Below are 20,177 nucleotides of genomic sequence, written 5' to 3'. Positions count from 1 at the left end.
AACAGCAAGCATAACTTGAGCTTTCCATACAGTAGGCTGTGATTGTTGACAGAAAAAGCTTAGCCTCTACCCTTTTGGTAGAACAAAAGCTAAAACAATTTAATTAACAAAATATTCTCTTTCGTAAGAGAATGCTGCCACCCTAAGATTTGCCTTCTTTGAGATTTCAAAGGGCTGCAGGAGAGTTGTTTTCCCCTTTGATTATATTTCTCTTTCCCCTTGTCCAAGGATATAATTCAGTTGCACATCAGCTGCCCCTCTGACAAGGAGGAAGAAAAGTCCACAAAGGATGTCTCTGAAAAGGAAGACAAGGACAAAAACAAAGAAAAGGTCCCAAGGAAGATGCTGTCTAGAGGTGAAGACTTTCCCCCTTTCTCATCTCTCCTGGGGCCTGGCTCTGCAGTGCCTTTTCCTTCCATCTTCCCACTGACCTTATCGGCCCAACAGTTCCTAGTGTCCTGCTGACTTCATCGTTGTTTGGGGAGGTGCCTAACTAAGTTACTTTCTTTGCTGCTTTATCCAGCCCTGCCTTAAGGGCTGACAGCTATTCCATTAACACTGGGCTACCCACAGGGAGGACATTGTAGTCAATTCTGATTTTATTTTTGCTCTGGAATAAATAGTGATGGATCATCACTGGTAGCAGATTCTCTAGATAATATTTATATTTTGGTTTGGGGATGCTTGGAGTGTTTTTTTTTAATAATGTAAATTTGCATGTAATTATTAAGCCCTCTTTGGATTTAAATTCTTGGGCTGGTAGCCAAAAGACATGGTCCATAAAAATGATAATTGAGGGAATTCCCTGGCGATCCAGTGGTTAGGGCTCAACGCTTTCACTTCTGGGGACCCAGGTTTGATCCCTGGTCGGGGAACTAGGATCCCACAAGCCGTGCGGTACGGCCCCCCCTCAAATTTTTTTTTGTTTTCTTTTTTGCGGTACACGGGCCTCTCAGTGTTGTGGCCTCTCCCGTTGCGGAGCACAGGCTCCGGACGTGCAGGCCCAGCGGCCATGGCTCACGAGCCCAGCCGCTCCGCGGCATGTGGGATCTTCCCGGACCGGGGCACGAACCCGTGTCCCCTGCATCGGCAGGCGGACTCTCAACCACTGCGCCACCAGGGAAGCCCCCCCTAAAAAATTTTAATGATAATTAAGAGGAAAAAGGCAATCTTAGGATTAAAATTTTATAAATAAATATAAATAATCATATAAATAATCAACATTTGATTGTTGATTCTTTATATGATTCTTTATATGATGCTGAGATTCTGGAAAATTCAGCCCTGTTTGTCCGTACCTAGAATTTATTTTCCTTAACTAGAATAAAACCTTTGTTTGTGTCTGGACATTCAATAAATACTTATTGATGGCAAGGTGGCTTTTCAATGTAATACGAATGTAACACTGTGACCCAGATTCCACCTTATATCACTGTCATGGGGAATTTTGAGGGGCTGGCAAATCAAGGTCATTCTGATTTTTAAGCTAAAAATCCTGAAGTCTGATTCTCCTTTCCTGTTCTCATGTCTCCTGATCAGGTTGTGGGCTTCTGCTTGGGGTTAGAGATCATGCAAGACAGTTTCATTTATTTTTAATTTATTTCACTGTGGTGTTCTAGACTCCAGTCAAGAATATACGGACTCCACTGGAATAGACCTACATGAATTTCTTGTAAATACACTGAAAAAGAACCCAAGGTAATAACATGATTTGATGGAAGGGGGAAAGGGGCCAGGACCAGCAGAATACCCAAGAGGCCAAATAGCTTCTCAGAATTTTTCCATTATTAGAATCCAGGATGCCTAGCCCCTGACACACCATTTCTCTCCAGAGTAGTTTTATATTCTGTTGGAGATTCAGAATACCCTCATATTGAGGTTCCTGCTTCCAGAAGAGTTGAGAAAAATTATTTGGAAGAAGAATGCAGACAAAGAAATATGAAGGCTTGAGAATACAATTAAAAAGCACAGAAGAAAAAATAATTGATTTGTACCAAAGCTAAATCATACTTGTTTAAAAATTCTATAAATAATCAGATGGAGTATAGAACAATGATTAGATTTATAAGTATAAAGTATGTGTTTATAGGAATATGACTGGCAACAGAATTAGGTTTCTGACAAGGAGAATAAAGTACATTATTAGGAGGCTTGATTGTTTTTCTTTTTTAAAGTAACATAAGACAGGGCAGTGAGGCTCAGCAGCCTTTGCATTTTTGATCCACTCTCGGGGTTTGGATCTATCCGTCCCTTCAGCTTGTATAGTGAGCAGGCTGTGTTTTCAATCCTTGCTTTCAATGTCTATGGGAGGGCTGCCTTTTGTTTTGTTTTGTTTTAATCTTTTTTAAACAGGGACAGAATGATGCTGCTAAAATTAGAACAGGAGATTCTGGACTTTATTAATGACAACAAGTAAGTTACTTGAATGAAATACACATTAGAGGTGGGAGGGGTACTGGAAAGAAATTCAGGTAAAATTTTAGGATATCCCTCTTTCATCGTTCCCTTAAAAGTCTGAATTTGGAAGTAATAACTCACTGGGAACCAAAAGGAGTTGGGGAGAAGTAATCAGAATGGATCAAAAAGTGTATGTGTGGAAACTAAATGAAGTTTTTAAGTTATTGCTTAGACTTGAGTTGAAAAAAATTTAGCAGCTAGCCCTTATCCCATATTTCACTATTCTTAAGTTTTTCCCTTTTTTCTTTGTAGAATATCATCTAGGTGGGTGAGACCTAGGGCTTATTGCATAAGGAGTAGTCTTAATGAGGATAGTGGGTCAGAGGGATCTACAAAATACTGTAGATAAAGTTGAGAGAACCTTTTTGGTTACCATCTTTGGTTACCATCATCTTCCTTATAATAATGTCTCTTTCTCCTAAGAAATTCCCCACTTTCAACACTTGTAAGAAAAATTACAATTGGCTGTTATTGCTGTTACTTGTCCTTATTTCACTTTTTCCCCCTGGGTTTCCCTGCAGCAACCAGTTCAAGAAGTTCCCTCAGATGACCTCATATCACCGGATGCTATTACATCGGGTAGCTGCCTATTTTGGGATGGACCACAATGTTGACCAAACTGGAAAAGCTGTCATCATCAACAAAACCAGTAACACAAGAATGTAAGGGAGGAAACCACAGATTGGGAAGACTTTCCTGGGATAGCCTCTGGGATGGAAGAGGAAGGTGTAGGATCAAGATTTCTCTTTCTGGAGAGGGGACAGTGGAGGGAGGGTGGGTTATATTATCAATTTCTACTCTTTGTGAGGCCTTGGAAATAGATGCTAGAGGCACTAGTGTTTTGTGAAGACTAGCTCTGGCCTCTCTTCACCTTTAGTGATAGGACAGGTAAAATTTTGGAAGAAGATAAGTTATAGATGTATAAAGAACAGTCCCAGAGGATTTCTTTAAAACTTTCATGTGACTTTTTGGATCCCTGACTTCAGAAATCCCCTGGGTGGGGGTTGTAGAATTTAAGAGAACTATACTAGGAGGTCTGCTTCCTGACAAGAGTCTTTCTTCCCTTCCTTCCACATTTCTCTCCCAATCCCAGCCCTGAACAGAGATTCTCAGAACATATAAAGGATGAGAAGAATACAGAATTTCAGCAGAGATTCATTCTCAAGAGAGATGATGCCAGTATGGACCGAGATGATAACCAGGTGAAGAATGGAAAGGGTTGGGTCTATACAGAGAGATTGCAGTAAGAGAAACTGGGAGGGGAGAAGAATTTTTGTGGGATGGAGAAAACTCGTAATATCTCAATGTGGAAAAAAGTGTTGAGCTATACTGAGTTGGCTTTGGCTTAATGTTGAGGACTAACTGCACTTGTTGAGCTAAATGCCACCCTCTTAGCCCCAGAGAGACATGGTGCTGAGGTTTGCTGGGTTTTCTCATTTGGCCTGGCACTCCCTGGTTCTGCCACTGACTTCTAACTCCACTTCATTTTGGGACAAAGCAAGGTCCCTCCCTGCTTCAGCCTTGATTCAGCTGATGGCTCCCTTCTTTTTTTCTTTAATAGTTCTGGATTTCTTTGGGAACCACCCAAAGCTACTTTATCCCAGTTCCACTCTTCCTATCTCAGGGCTAGCCTTGAACTTGCAAAATTGTTATCTAATTTACCCACTTGTAAAGGAGTTTCTGATCCCTTTCTGCAAACTCCTTATTCTTTTCCCAACTTCTTCCACCAAGGTGAGTGAGTTAATTTGGCTTTTGATGCTGGGAACCTCAGGCAGGTTTTTGATCCACTCCTGTGGGAATAAGAAGTGAAAAGTCTGCCCCATCCCTTCATTTATGGGCCTGGCTTTTGCCCTGGTTTCTAGCCCATCCTTCAGATAGTGATGTTTGGGGGTTAGTTTTCCTAGCTTCATGGGGTTAAGATCCAGCCTGCTTCTGCTTAGCCTCCAAAGGAGGTTAGGTAGAGAACCAGGATTAAAGTTTAAAGAATATGGTTGGGTAAAGTCAATATTTAGTTTTGCTAATTAATAATAACTATAATAATATCTTACCTCTAGAGTCAAAATTAGTTTTCTCTGGATATTGTATGGTCTTGAGACCAGGACTTTTCCTGCTTGCTACTTGAGTATTTGAGGGAGTCCTTTTGAGAAAAGTGCCATTATCTATCGTGGACAAACATGCTGGGTCAGATTGGAAACAATGAAACATACAAAAAGACAAATAAAATTTAAAAAACAAGAAAGAGCCTTTCCATCCTGATGCCCTTCTCTCCATTTTCCCAAAACCCTTTTTCTGTGGATCAGGAATTATTCAGGCCTAGAGGCATATTGGGGTGGAATGGAAACTCTCCCTATTGTGAACTTTTCATCTCTCGGCTTCAGGCTTGATCCATAATAGGATAGGCTCTATGCACTGTCTGTCGGTAATATCAATAATAAACACAGTAACTGCTATTTTATTGAGTGTTTTCCCTGAACTAGCCTCTGTTCTAAACACATTATATGCATTATCTCTTTTAATCCTCCACACAACCCAATCCAGATGGGGGTTATTAGCCCCACTTTAAATATAAGAAAACTGAGCTAGGAGATGTTAAGTTACTTGCCTTAAGTGACATTACTCAGAGGTAGCAGAGCTTAGATTCTGCCTGACCTCAAAGCCCAACGCTCTTCCTATTCTGCCATTGGTTTACCAGTGCTAGGGGCTAAGGACAGTAAAGCACCTCGAGGTCCTATGTCTTCTTGGAATGGGATTTGTAAAAGGACGTTTAGCAGAATTTAGGTTATTTAGGCTAGTGAGAACTACATCTAGTCAAAAGTTGATACTCCTGAAGTTATGCTTTCCTCTGGAGAGTGGTGAAGTCCAGGAAGATCAGCCTAGAGGAGCAGTCTCCTTGGTTGCTTCATCTGAAACTTTGAAAGCCTCTGGATGGAAGGTCAGAATCTTTTATAACCTGATGACATGCATTTAATGACTTATCTCCCTCAGAGCACCTTGCCTTAAAGAGCAGTATGGAAAAGGACACTATAACATCCTACCCAGGACAGTGCTCACAACTCACAGGCTAAGAGGAAAAGACAGTGGTGGAGAGTTGGGTCGTAGGCTAGCCAGAGGTGGTGGTCTGGCCAGCCATCCCCTCTAGTCACCTCACTGCATTTTTCAGAGAGTGTAAGGTTCTCTGTCCTCCATTTACTTCTTATCCCTTTCTGTCGTTCTACCTCTCCCCTTTCTCTACCGTATCTCATTTGTCTGGTCCTTTCTCTGTCCATCCTTCTTTCTGTTCTATTCTCCTTTTCTTTCTCTTTTCTTCTTTGTGTTGCTCTGTTCTCTTTCTTCTCTATTTCTGTAAACTCTCTCTCTTTCCCTCCCTCCAGTAGCTATAGTTAAGATGAGGAAAAATGCTTAAGCTCTGAGTTTAGCTTCGCCCTTGGGATTTCACTTCCAAGGCCCTCTTTGCTGAGCTGTGTGTGACTTGGTTCTACAGGCCATGGCGTTAGTGACTAAAAAAGGGATAATGTCAGGTGCTAGTTCTGTAAAAACTCTTCTAAATTTAGCTCTGCTAAATACCTGTTTCTTCTCCCTCTCTAGCTTCCTCCTATCCCTTGCTTTCCCTCCAAAGCAATGTTTTATTCCCTGGGCTATTCTCTTCATCCTTACTGATTGGAGAGTACCTGATTACACAAGGAAGCAACCCTATCCTTATAAAAAGTTATTGTTCTTGATACTCTGGTTGGTTGGGGGGGTGGGGAGATGGAGAGGCCCCAACCATCCAGAAAACCTGATCTCCCAAACTGCATGGTCAGATGTACCCAGTGAAACCTGTCCAACACTGGAAATTTTATTTCTTTTTTTTTTTTCCATTTTTTTGATGGCAACTATAAACTCTCCCGGTTTCTCTTCCTTGCTGGTGTGCAGTGAGCTTGCAGTACGAGGAGAACTTAACTAGCTTAATTCTGCTCATCGATCTAGATCAGAGTTCCATTGCAGGATGGAAGGAGGAGCAAGTCAATAGAAGAGAGAGAGGAGGAATATCAAAGGGTCCGAGAGAGAATATTTGCCCGAGAGGTAAGTGTAGCTTCTGAGAGTTGTCAGCCCCTAGCTTTTAGCTCTTAATCTTTGGAACTGTGAATGGAATGAAACCTCCATAAATGCTTTGTTGTTTTTTTCTGCTTTTGTTTTTAACCAACATCAGCCAGTCCCGTATTTGATCTCTAAAATTAAATGTGGCTTATTAGGAAGCTGCAGATTTTCATTCTTACTATTTTTAATGCATGTGGCATATAAAGAGAGCAAATGGAGTGGCTGAATTTGGTAGATATGATTAGACTGACAATAGAAATGGTTTTGGCAGGGCTTATGGAAGGGCCCTGAATCTTGCCCGTCAAACCCTCCTGCTTACCCTCGTTCACTTCCGCTGTCCATTTTAGGCATCTTTGCTTCTAAGTGGAAGACTTAGTGTCCACACAGCCTATACATTCATCTTGTTTGGCCAGGCTCATTTTTAGGCTATGTTGGTGATTATCAGAGCACAGATGTGGCATCCATTCTCTGAGCTCCACATTCCACATGCACAGAGGGTACCACTCACTATTCCCTACAGTCTCGACCTGAATAGGAAGTCTCTTCCTTCCTGTATTTCTTACCTTGTTTCTTAGAGTAGGACTGCTCCGTGGGCCAAAAGGCAACATGGATTATTATAGGCAACTTTATTCTTAAGAATTGTGGGCCATATCAGATATACTTGGTACCCCTGTATCTGGTGGCCTTTGCCTACCAGACTGAACAGAAGTATAGGAGAAACTCAGGAAGGTCAAGAGAGAAACAAATCTCCGGAAAATGTATGATCCAGATAGCAGCACTATCTTAGAGTCAAAGTAGCAAACAGAGGAAGAAGAGCCAGCCTCCCTTTGTCATCAAAAGATGGCCAGTTCTAATCAATATACTTAGATAGACACTACTCGCCTCCCATTTTCCCACTCTCCCCTCCCTCATCAAGACAAAAATATATATATCTTCTCATCATCACCTAGTTCAGAAAAATATTGTCTCTAACTTCTAGAAAACTGAACTCCTCTGTGAACTTGTTCCATTGTCTCAGGAGACCCAAGTGTTCCAAGGAGCCTCACTGTGGACAGATACACAACAAACCTTCTGGCCCAAAGTCCAAGGAGAAGGAATCTTCTTATCTTATGTTTTGTAGTCTTCCATTCTGAGTCAGAAAAATCCATCCTCCAAATTATCCAGCTATAGCCCAAAGACGGTTTTCTAACTTTATCTGCAAATCAGTTGAGTGGAATGAGAGGAGAGAGGTCATTTGTACATGACTACGGCTGGTGATGACCCTAAACTGTGGACAGGGCAGGATGGTGGATGTTAATAGCAAACACTTATATAGTGCTTTTTATCTTTCAGACCCTGTTCTTAGCACTTTGTGCACATTAATTTATTTAATCCTCACACTAGGCCTGTGAGATAGGTTACATTATTTTCCTCATTTTATAAATGAGGGACTGAGGCATGGAGAGGTTAAGTAACCTAAGATCACACCACTAGTTAGTGAAAGAGCTGGTATTTGAATTCAGGCAGTCTGGCTCCAGAGTCCACGCTCTTAACCCCTAAAGTAAACCACCTCTTAATAGCTTGCTCTGCTCTGGGCTCTTTAGATTAAGAAGTTCCAGTGACATCATAGCATAGCTATCTGTGATATGCTCCTCTGCTTCACTGACACATGGAAAATGACTTTCCCACCATGCCAGCCATTAGCAAAGCCATTCTGAAAGCACAAGCAACTTTTAATAGGATATTAGTGCTTGTTATGAACAACACTGGAATATATCTATCTACAACCATAACAAAGTCAAAGTTAGCTCTTCTCTCCTTTTTTCTCTGATATCTAGTCTCTCAAGCCTCTACTAATATATGTATTCTTTGTTAAGTCCTTATGGATTTATCACTTTCATTTCAGCACTTCCTAACCCTTGCTGTGGTAGAGGTATCAGGAATCTCAAAAGGTCTAGGCAAGGAAAAATGGCCAAAGCCCACTATATGCCAAAGATTCTCATGTGGAGAGGAAAGAACCTGGCCAGTCAAAGGGAACTGCTTAAGGGTGGAGTTATAGGTTGCAGCAGAGGGGAGGAAGAGGCGGTCCAAATAAAAGGGGAGTGGCAAGAAGGGTGTTTGGATGGAAATGCTGCTGCTGCAGCCTCCTCTGGAGCCTGAGCTGTATATTGGGAAAGCTGCCCCACATAGGCTCTGCTCTGCATGGAGCCCCCTGTGCTCAGCAGCTAAATACTCTTGTTACCTTTTTCTAAGGCTCAGGAGTCCACCATAATGCTCACTTCACTCAGCAGCTCAATGGCCTTGTCAGGAAATGATCCCCAAAAGGAATGTTTCAGGCTTTTAATTTTCTCATTTTTTCTAGGCTCTGAAAAGTACCTGCTTCCCCAATTTCTTACTCCCCTTGGGTCTCAGGTCAGAATGTCTTTCATTTTGGCCAGTGTAGAGGACAGAAGTGGGATAGTCATTGAGGATGGTTTCCAAAAAAACTAAATTTCTTTCTCTTGTGTCCCGTTTCCCTTCCTTTGAATACACTCTTTAGGACCAAGCACACCAATTATTATGCTCAGCTTACCTCTAGAGAGAGTAAATTTAGAGCTAAAAAAGAAATAATAGTTAGGTTAATACTTTCCTTTCTCCTTTCCATACTCCTACCTTTATTGACCTCTCTTTTTAAACACTCTGTGGGAAGGCTAAAAATGCCGAATGCTCTTTTCCATTAAAGGTGAGAAGTCAGACTGGGTGTGTGGGTGTGGGTCATCCTGTCGCTGTTCCCTCTCTCCCTGTTGGGGTTGAGCTTGGTTTGAGGACCTTGGGTATTCATAGCATCATGGACACACTTTTTGGTTATGCCATGCTGTTTTCTTATAAGTTATTTTCCGTTTTCTCCCCTTCACCTAGACTGGCCAGAACGGATATCTAAATGACATCAGGTTAGTACCACTTAGCATGTTCCCTGCTTCTCATTGAGCTTTGTCAGTGAGGTTAATATAATCCTGTAATGATGCTTTTCTTTGATGTTAACCAACAGACTCTCCAAAGAAGCCTTTTCTTCTAGCTCTCACAAGAGAAGGCAAATTTTTAGGTACCTCTGTTTGGTCTATATCTCTCCTTGTTTTTTTGTTTTGTTTTGTTTTTTTAATTTTATTTTGTTTTGCTCTAATCTTTTCAGCGGAGTGAGTTTGCTCCATGCATGGCTGCTTGTGGAATAAGTCAATTTGTGGTATTTGCAACATTGGATATTTTTCCCCATTAGAAAAAAAATGGCTATTGCTCAATGACTTTATTTTTATTGTTGCTGATTTCATTGTAAGTCCTGGATAGGTGGTGAAGGGGACCAAATAAGTATGTCTAGGATAGGTACTGCTCTATCCCAGAAGTTTGCTGGAATTGGGCATTCCTGGAGGATTTCAACATATATATATATTGAGGTAAAAGAACGGGTGTCTTCTGGCTACCTTTTCCGAATCTATGGAAAGATGTGAAGAGTTTATCCCTGACCCGGCATAGGGAATGTTTTGTATCCTTAAGAAAGAATAATACACACATCCATATAAAAAAACATACAAACACCTCTGTCTATGTAGTTTTCTCTTTGGGACAATGTAATGCGTAAGATGATCTCAGAAAGAACTTGTCTGCCTTAGAATGGACTTAGAGCATGTCTTTTATATGATTGTCCATGGTTTATCCTTAATGTTGGTGAAGACTGCTGTACTAACCTCTCCAGTGCCTCATATTCTCTATTTTCCACAAAGCAGTCATGAGAATCACCCTTTCCTCTCAGTCTCTCAGTCCCACCCCAGACAATTACACAAGGCAGTGGTGAGAGAAGCATTTTAGGACCGCATCCTGGCACTAACTCATTTTAAGTATATTCTTTCCATGTTACCAATAGAAAAACTATAGAGTACAGAAAACCTGAGTATTTAATACTAGGATTCAGGTCTCACCCTTTTCAAAGAGTTTATCTCTTTTTCAATCCTAAGCTTGGTAGGAGCTAACACATATTAGAGCTCTCATTCCCAGTACTTTAGTAGTCCTTTCCCTGTTGTCCTTTCTAAAGCTAGTTAAATCATGTGGAAATTGGGATAGCAAGATTTCCCCTTCTTGGGATGGAGGATTTATCTCCCTTTCCACATCTCTGAACTCTTTTTCCTGGAGCAGGCTGCCCTGAGGTCCATCTGAAAGCCCAGGCAGAAGGGCTCTGCATTGTTGGTGGTGGTCAAGATAGATAGTGGAGTCCCCCTTAAAAAAAAACAATCATATTCCATAAACATCCCAGAATACCTATAGTAAACAGAAGTTTTAAATTAACTCCTGCGTGTGACAATGCACAGTGCTTTATGGTTGCCAAAGTATACTGTATCTGATTGAATTCTCTCAGTATCCTGATTTGGTAAGCTGGTTTACATGTAAGAAAACAAAAGCAGAGAGATTAAGTAGCTAACCCAAGTTTACATGGCTATTAATGGCAAAACTGAGACTGACTCTTTGTCCCGTGTTCTTTTCGCCACACTACACCAGCTCCCTACAAACATCACCCCTAATTAATTCACTGCTGAGAATGATGGCCTTATTAGTGCCATGGAGCATCAAACTACATCAAACTGTGCAGACAATAGCTTGAAGGATCTAGTGAGCAGGTGCAGTCCTCTCCTATGCAGACCTCCTTTTAAGTGGCTGCTTTCCATACTGAGTTTTGATTAAAGATCTAGGTCATCTAAACTGTAGCTCCATTGACTCTTAAGGGGGTAACTTCTTCCTCTATTTGGGTACTAGTCCAGAATTCAAATGATTAGAAGCAGATCTTCTCTAACTGCTTTAAACCTTTCTTCCCAGGTGTGTGAAACAAACGCTCATAACACCAGATTCCATCATCCACATTGGCAGTAACTATGGCAACTTCCCTATTCTTTGGAAGATTCTACTCCACTGATAAATAAGCCACACCGAGGCTTACTGATATTTATTGTCACCTCTTCCACAGGCCTGTCTACCCCAGACCCAATAAATGGGACTTTTCACCAGCACTAAATTCACTTGTAGAAACAAAGTCAGCTCCTGATTTCATAGGACTGTGAAGTGTGAATGTCCTCTGTCCTTCACCTCCATAACACAACCCAATCCACTGCTCAGAATTAAATCTGGTAAACTTTCCCTAATTGCCTTATTTTTAGTGAAGTACAAAACCATGACTAGAGATTAGGTTTAGTTGTAGAGCAAGAGAAAGAGAACTGATCTCTCTTCCTAGCCCAGACTCAGATTCTCTAATTCTCAGGGGTGTAGTGTACTAACCCAGGTAAGTCACAGGATCATCAGGCAATCCACATTTGAGCACTTGGCCATTACTGTCTTTGGAGAATTGGATCAGTACTTTGGCTCAAGTTTCCCAGAGTGGTTTAAAGTTGACTCATTCCCTGTCTATCCCTGGTAGAAGAAGAAAGTAAATGGCAGAATTGTCCAAATGTTTGATTTAGGTATAAAAGGCCATTAGGGCTTGTCTTGCAAAATTCAAGTTCTAATGTCTAATGAGCAGCCTCATTCATTGCTACTGCTGTATCCCCATATCACACAAACCCACACATCTTTATTGAGTCCGCTCAGTAAACTTGAGCCATTGGCTCTCACTTCAGGTCGGTTCTACAACTGGAGAGTCCCTGATTTATACTTATTTCTTGTTTCCCATTCTACTTTTGACATCCCCAAGAGAAAGGGGTAAAGTATTGTCCAGTTCTCTATTCTAACTATACATAGAGAAGCAATGAGATTATATATACATCTACTTGGAATTCAGAGAATTAGCATGTCCCTAACCAGCTATGACAGTGTGTTCTTAGCCCACCGTGATTGGCTAAAAACTAAAATAGTGATCCTAGCATATATTTTGCCCATTTTCCCTACAGTACCTTTGGAATAGATATTCTAATAAAGAAAGGTATTTTCTTTAACATTAGTCCCTTAAGAAAAATACCTTTCTTTAGTAGAATAACTCTGAGCCTAATGTCTTGGAAGCTACCAGGGTTGGGATAGGGTTTTCTATTTGCTTTGGGTGGGATGGTGGTGGAAAGGAGGGAACCCAAGCTACTATGATTGTTGCTCAGTTGCCCCCCAGTATACATACCAAAATCTTTATAATTGTCATTTGGTTTTCTTAGGTCATTAGTTGTTGGAGGGTGGGGGATCTGAAAGGAGAATTCCTGGTTCTTGGGTGCTTATTGATTAAGAAGCAGTAAGAGTTCAACAAGACTTAGGGTTTTCAGGCTAGCCTCATATATCTTGAGGAGTACAGCTGTTTAGAATCACAAACAGTGATTTTAGCATCAGGATAACCCTGATGTTTCCAGAGTAAAGTAAGAGAGGATGAATCACTTTTCTCAATAGCCTTGTGCCTTGCCTAGGGCAATAGGGTTATTAATATGGAAGCATCTAGGCGCAGTCAGCCCCCTGCTCTTTGCCATCCTGACTCCTAAGGGCATGTTTGCTTGATCTTGCTGAGGATGTCAGCCTTTAGAGACCCTGGAACCAATTGTTCTCAGATACTAACACAAAACTTCCACTAAACAGGTTGGGTTGATTCCAGACTCTTAGACCGAGTTCTCTTTATCAGACTGAGTGCCCCTTTAGTCCACTATACTCTTCTTCCCAATCCTGAAAAAGTGACCGTAAGCAGCACCTCTGCTGGCTCAGATATGTGTTATATGGAAGACCTGTTGTAGGATTTATCCATGTCATTGGCTACTCCTGCCTTCCAGCGATAGTAACTTCTAGGAGTCCTTTTGTTTTAAGAACTCTCAGAAGGAACTGGTACCCCTCTGCTCCCCACTATTTACTGCATGTGTGGGATCCCTGAAGGGCCAGGGGAAGAGACCACAGCCAATCTCAGCATCATGTACGTGGTTTCCCGTCCACCTCTGGTCTGATGTATTGAATTAGTTGCCAGTTCACTGTCTTCCAGATTTGCCTCTGTGCTCTTTGTTACTGTACTGGATCTTGTTGTGTCTGCTCCCATCAAGTCTTGGTTGGCCAGCCAACTAACAAGAAGTTAGTGCCCATCCTCCCCCAACCCTCACCCCTCCTTTGTCACTGAGAGAATAGAAATGAACTCTCTCGTAGCCCTTCTGCTGAAGTGGTAGGTGAGGGGTGCTCTGACAACTGCGATCTCTGCATGCAGGGGGAACCGTGAGGGGCTGAGCCGCACCTCAAGCAGCCGCCAGAGCAGCACAGACAGCGAACTCAAATCCCTGGAGCCACGGCCTTGGAGCAGCACGGACTCTGATGGCTCTGTCCGGAGCATGCGGCCCCCTGTCACCAAAGCCAGCAGCTTCAGTGGAATCTCTATCCTCACCCGGGGTGACAGCATCGGGAGCAGTAAAGGTGGCAGTGCAGGAAGGATCTCCAGGCCAGGTAACACAGCTTCTCTCCTTCCATCATTTCTTGCTTATCTTCTGCAAAACATCACTGATATTTCCTTTTAACAAAACACTAACACAGCCAGATGATGGGAAATTTGATTTCTTGGATCCATTGTCCTTTTGAGTCCCTTCTCTGATTTTCTTTCAAACCTTCTTTCCTAATAGAAAAAAAACAGATTGGGATTAGGTTATTTTATCTGATTTCTGACCGAGGTGGGACATCCCTATCAACCCAGGTTCAGGTTATATACTAAAATAAGGATGATGGCTGCTTTCATTCTGTGGCCCCTGAGATTATAAAGAGGGTTTGTAGAGCAGAGGGAACCTTAGAGTTTGTAATACTGTAATTAACTGGTAGCAGCCAATAGGCTAGAACTTTAAGAGACACTGCTGCAGTTGCTTCTCTGGAGCCCAGTCACTGAGAAGGAACATATGTTCCACATGCCAGCCTGGTAACCACCCTTCAGCTCTCCTGAGCTACTGTGTAACCTTCTCCATATATTTCTGCTGTGCTCTTAGCAGAGGAGTATTTAGTTCTTTTTACCCAGCGAGCCTCTATTTCACCATCCTTCTGCCTCTGAAGAATTGCTTGACTTTCGTCCTAGAAGTTCTGTAGGTCTTGTCCTCAAAAGACATCAGTAGTGGTAAAGATTTTGCCTCTGTTAGGTTTCTGTTGCCCTTCTCTGTTACCTCCTTTCTAACCCCACTGCCTCTGCCTTTATCCATGCCGGTTTCCCTGCTTTATCCTCAGCCCTTTTTTTCTTTCGGGGTGGGGGGCAGGGCACACTGTGCGGCTTGCAGGGATCTTAGTTCCCTGACCAGGGATTGAACCTGGGCCCTTAGCAGTGAAAGCGTGGAGTCCTAACCATTGGACCGCCAGGGAATTCCCTATCCTCAGCCCTTTTTAGAGCCAGTTTACCAATCTAAAACATAGATCTAACCATGTCAGTCCTCTCTTAAAAATATTCATGTTTCTGCATTCCCTGCATAATAAAATCCAAATTACTTAGTGTAGCATAACTTCCTGACTCCAGTTTGCCATCTCAGTCTCATTTCCAGACGTCCATCCTCCTCTGACCCTCCAACCATTTCTTTTTATTTATTTATATATTTATTTATTTATTATTTTTGGCTGCATGTCAGGTCTTAGCTGCGGCATACAGGATCTTTCGTTGTGGCACGCGGGCTTCTCTCTAGTTCTGGTGTGCGGGCTTCTCTCTAGTTCTGGTGCACGGGCCCCAGAGCACATGGGCTCTGTAGTTGTGGCACACAGCCTCTCTAGTTGTGGTACACCGGCTCAGTAGTTGCGGCACATGGGTTTAGTTGCCCCGCGGCATGTGGGATCTTAGTTCCCCAACCAGGGATTGAACCCGTGTCCCCTGCATTGGAAGGTGGATTCTTAACCACTGGACCACCAGGGGAGTTCCCAACCATTTTTTGAATATGGCATTAGCTTTGTCTCCTCTTGGTCTGACAGGCCTTCTATTCATCCTTCAAACCCATCACTCCTGCCATGTCCTCTTTAAATTCTTCCCTCTAATCCTCCCAAGAGTTATGCTTCCTCATCTTTGCTTTCATACAACTTTATTCATATCACTGATGCATCCCTTACCAAATTTAATCGTTGTGTGGATGTCCATCTCCTGTCGGAAGATCCTGTGCTGCTCAAGGGCAAGGACTGCGTTCCCTTTACCTTTGTGTCCTCAGTTCATCATACAATGCCTGCACATAGTAGATATTCAGTAAAAGTATTTTGTGTAAATGCATACATGACTTGGAGAGCCTGGAAATGAGGAAAATAGTTGGATGAACGTGTGTGGGGCTGTGTGCACAGGCATGTGCTTGAAGGTTGCCTTCAGCAACTTTTATGAGATGCTGCAAGTTGAGAAGAAATCAAAGAGAAGACAAGTTTCTTAAGGGACTAGGAATCTATATTTTCCCAGGAAGCAAACATTCATGTTTTCAGCTGTCTAATCATGATGGATAGATTCTAGGCACTCCAGGGAAGGTACCTCAGCAGCTTCACATTTTGTTTATTTCCAGAACCAAACATTAACAGTCAAGGTGGTTACTGTCCCCGGGGAGTAGAAACCTGCTAAGATGAGGACTCCCGTCAGCAGGACTGTTGAAATGCATCTGTGCTCATGCATGGATCTGCCCAAGACAGTGGGGGAGTGGACAGAAGAGGGATGACAAGGAAAACAGCAAGGAAAGAGGAAAGCCCTCTCCCCTCCCCCAGGGGAGGGTATGTTCATGGCTTGTGCTTACAACTCTTGCTGGGTCTCCTCTTTACCTTAGGTATGGCGCTAGGTGCCCCAGAAGTGTGCAGCCAGGTCACCTCATCCCAGTCTGTCCGGGGCCTTCTCCCTTGTACTGCCCAGCAGCAGCAGCCGCAACAGCAACTTCCTGCTCTCCCACCCACGCCTCAGCAGCAGCCACCCTTGAATAATCACATGATCTCACAGGTGAGTCACCACTCGGTGCCAGAGCCCCCTCCGCTCTGATTCAAGCAAGCTCTGGAGGTACAGTCATGTCTCTTGTGCTGTGGGTGGCAGGAAAGATCTGTTTTTGGAGATATGCCACTCCCTCCCCCACCTCTTGTATGTGAGTTGTGGGGAGAGAAGAGGAAGGGCAGAGGTTTGGCCAAAGTGTTCTTAGTAGCGTCACCCTGAGAGTTGTTTTGCTTTATATTTCCTTCTCTTCCTCCTGAGACTGTCAGTGGGACCTTCTACCCTATTCCACATTTCTACTGTACTCCGTCTCCCTCTATCCTGTGTAATTAGCAAAGCGATTTTGCTCCCTATATCCATACATGGAGCTTGAAAACATCACAGCTCCTACCATAGTCTAGCTGAGTGTATTCATATGGCTGTTGGCCCATAAACAAATATTTATATGTTGGGGTTTGGGGGAAAGGAAATAGCACTCATTAAAACCCCTGCCATAAAGCACAAAACCCCCCAATGTTGTCTTTGTTTCCTGAGAGAGAAAGAGCTCTCTCTTTCTCCTTCTGTTGCTGGCCTGTTAGATGTTGGTACCAACTAGGGTTTAAGTTTTGCTTCTGTGGAGACCATGCAAGTCATCAGCGTAAGAATCAGATCCTATTCTAAGCTGGAACCTCCTCGGTGTTTTAGGTTTAAAGTCTCCTTAATACTCTGAGGAGAGATGCTGAGATCTTCACTTACTCTTTTCTTCCATGAATAGAGCGCTTCATGAATAGAGCCTGTACTTTATCCTGAAGTATTTATTCTCTGGTAGTCAGGAAGCCAATGTGTCCATATTCTTTTCTGCTGCAGTTTAAGTTCTCATTTCACCTCCCAGGCTCCCTCATCTCCCTGCTCAGTTAGTCCAGCTTGGCCTCAGATATATCTCTTCCATAGGTACAAGAAGCAAGTCCTAAGCCCTGATACCCCAGGGAGTGGAAACACCCCAGAATGGCCCATTATGACCCCATTCATACATTGGGAAATGAAGCTAAAGTAAAGAACAGTGAAGATGTAGGAAACTCTGCTTTGTGGCTTAACGTAACACACATGTCGATCATTCCAAGTCCTTCATCTCAGTCCCTAAATCAGTTTCTCTGTAGTCCTGACTTTCTTTCTTATTCTACAACCATCTGTCTACCATCTCATTAAGTCTCATTCACATTAGCTTACCTCGCTCCATACTGAAGCATAGCATGTGTGTGTGCTTTTTTCCCTGTCTGTGTCTTAATTCAGACCTGTGAGTAAACTCTGAACTTCTCCCTCCAGTCATCCCCTACTGTTTCTGTGTGAGTGTCTCACTTTTTTAAGGTCCCAGTGTTTTTTTGAGTTTTCTGAAATGTGTGTATTTTAATACAGTTCTGTTCCCTTTTCTCCCTCTTAGTCTTCCATCTGTCTCCTCCTTCCATCCATATCTAGAAACAGACAGCAAGAGTGGGAGGGGGATAAAGAGATAAGTAAAGAGACTAACCAGTGGGGACTGAAAAGCTTTTAGATAGAATGTTCCGGTAACCGGCCCTAAATCCCAAACTTTTACTCAGATTCTGTCCCTGCTTCTGAATCATGAGGGTCAGTGGGTCAGTTCTTGGTGTTGATTGATCATCCACAGGCAGTACAGTGCTAGGTTAGGTCCTATAGACTGGGGACAGGGGAAAATTATTTGGTACAGAGATCTCAGAAATTTATTCTTGCAATTAATTGTGATCACAAATGCCAAACTAAAAAATCTTATGCTTGGTTAAGTTTTGGTGTCTTTGAAGCACTTATGGTAGCTGCTAATATAATACCATTATATTATTATATAATGGTGTTCTCTTTATCCCTTTATATTCTCTTTATCCCTTTCTTCCTCTTCCTACTGCCTTTTTCTTTCTTCCTTCCTTTCTCTTTTTCCCTGTCTCTCAGCACTGGTAGCTCTCCAAACTCAAGTTGCTGAGCCCCAGAATACTTACTGTTTAGTTTCTCAAATGGTACGTAACAGTGAAGAGATGGAGGAAGTGACCACACACACACATATACTACTGTGCTTACTCTAAAGGTTTTCCTTTTGAAGAAAAACCTTTAGCTCTGTAGCAAAAAGCATTTGCTCCAGGCCTGGGGACAGTGCTGGCTAAACTATGCTCTTTCTCTTCTTGGAAGGCCTCTGCCGTCAGAGTAGGCCTCCATATCACATATCAGTAGAACATTTGAAGCCAAGGGGTGAGACTGAGGATTAAAGGACCAGTGGCTACCTTTTGCACAATTAACTTAGAGTAGACCTCTTGAGAAGGAGTCCGCTGAGCCTCTCCATGGAGTCCAGTCAGGATCAAAGAGCCAGTGATCTAGCCCAGAAGTCACCAGTAGGTGGCAGTCACATCCCTCAGGGCCAGTCTGGCTTCCCTGTGGTTTTTTGAAGTTCCCTAACTGGTGTTTGAGACTCTCTAAGAAGAGAACTGTAGCTGAGAGTAGTGGTAGAATAACTTAAAAATAGCACTGAGACGCCTGCCTTTACCACTACCCTTCCTCAGTTGGGAGAGGCCTAACAGAGGAGCATCCTTTCTTCTCTCTTCACTTTTTACTCAGAACTCACAAATGTGAGGAAGAACAGGCAGAGTTGTTTTACCACTTCCCTGTCCCTAAGGCCTCCCCTTGTCCCCCAGAGAATGTAAGGCCTGAAGTATGGCAGGCCCTCCCCCAAGAAAGAAGTGGATTAGGATAATAGAAAATGGGTCTAAAAGTTACCAGCACAAGTAGCTCAGGCTGAGCAGCTTGGCCAGCAGTTATATTTGGAATGCCACTGGCTTACAGAAAATAGGTGTGCCAGGAGAGCCGAGAGCTTATTTTCAAGGCTGTAGCATTCTCTCTCCCACGTCACACAGTGGATTCTCAGTAACTTTTTCCTAGCCAAGATGACTTACATTTTATTTAATGCAGATATCAGGAGTATTCTCCATCTTGGATGTCTTCTAATTCCTGGACTCTCTGCTTCTGGAACTGTTAGTCCCCTCTGTGAAAGCCTGTCCCAGGAGATATGTGGCAGGAGAGTATTGATACCTTGGTCCCCCACAACTCTTAATACTCTGCTTTGGAAAGAGGAAGGAGAGTTACACAAACAAAAAGATGTTTATGTAATTTTGTTTGACTTCTTCCTTTACCTCCTCCCTACTGCTAGAGTGGAAAGAACATATGTCAGGCAGAACTAGGTTCCCATCCCTGCTCTGCTGCATTAGCTGTGTGATCCTGGGTGTATGATTTAATTTCCCTGAGCCTTACTATCTTAACTGCAGATACAAGTTTTCTTATCTCCCTATAGGATTATTGTGAGGTTGTAATGAGATAATGTATGTAAGTGAGACAACGTATATCAGTGTTATTTCCCCTTCTCTTCATAGCTTCTCCAGAGGCTATGACTGGAGAACCGATGAGGTGATTGAAATAGCTAGAGGGGAAGACGAGAGAGAAAAAAATAACTCCCCATTAGTTGGTTTAGAACACACCATGTTCCTAATAAGCAAGTCCTCCTGCTTGAGGCTAGTGAAGGGACTGAAGGAACAAAAGCTAAAACTAGGCTATTTATATTTTATTCTTAAATCCCTCCATGTTTGCTTATGGGAGCATTTTTCATACTGCCCTCACAGCCTGGAGGAGCATAGAACAATCACTGGAGCAGGAGGAAGTAGGTGTGAACTGGCTTATTTTTCCTTCTCTGCCCTTGGGAGGCTGATGATCCTTGTGAATGAGCACTTCCTTCAGGAAAGCTGTGGTGTGAAATCAGGAGCATGCCTGGGAG

The 20,177-nt window shown here is 42.8% G+C and overlaps 1 protein-coding gene across 14 annotated transcripts in view; it reads left to right on the top strand.

The window, feature by feature from the left end:
- R3HDM2 (R3H domain containing 2) overlaps positions 1-20,177 on the top strand; it is a 146,703-nt gene that overhangs the window by 108,918 nt on the left and 17,608 nt on the right. For 4 of the 14 annotated variants that reach the window (XM_060025051.1, XM_060025044.1, XM_060025048.1 and 1 more), the window contains 9 exons: positions 229-355; positions 1,620-1,698; positions 2,353-2,412; positions 2,979-3,119; positions 3,551-3,659; positions 6,424-6,519; positions 9,412-9,443; positions 13,685-13,917; positions 16,224-16,390. In XM_060025051.1, the coding sequence (XP_059881034.1) occupies positions 229-355; positions 1,620-1,698; positions 2,353-2,412; positions 2,979-3,119; positions 3,551-3,659; positions 6,424-6,519; positions 9,412-9,443; positions 13,685-13,917; positions 16,224-16,390 (1,044 nt within the window). Of the gene's footprint in view, positions 1-228; positions 356-1,619; positions 1,699-2,352; positions 2,413-2,978; positions 3,120-3,550; positions 3,660-6,423; positions 6,520-9,411; positions 9,444-9,541; positions 9,596-13,684; positions 13,918-16,223; positions 16,391-20,177 lie in introns of all 14 variants that reach the window. The other 10 variants (XM_060025055.1, XM_060025050.1, XM_060025054.1 and 7 more) reach the window with 4 other exon arrangements.

The sequence above is a fragment of the Delphinus delphis genome, chromosome 11 (genome assembly GCF_949987515.2).
Source record: "Delphinus delphis chromosome 11, mDelDel1.2, whole genome shotgun sequence".
Lineage (NCBI taxonomy): Eukaryota > Metazoa > Chordata > Mammalia > Artiodactyla > Delphinidae > Delphinus > Delphinus delphis.
The sequence above is the reverse complement of the archived record's forward strand: the minus strand, read 5'-3'. Positions and strand labels throughout refer to the sequence as shown.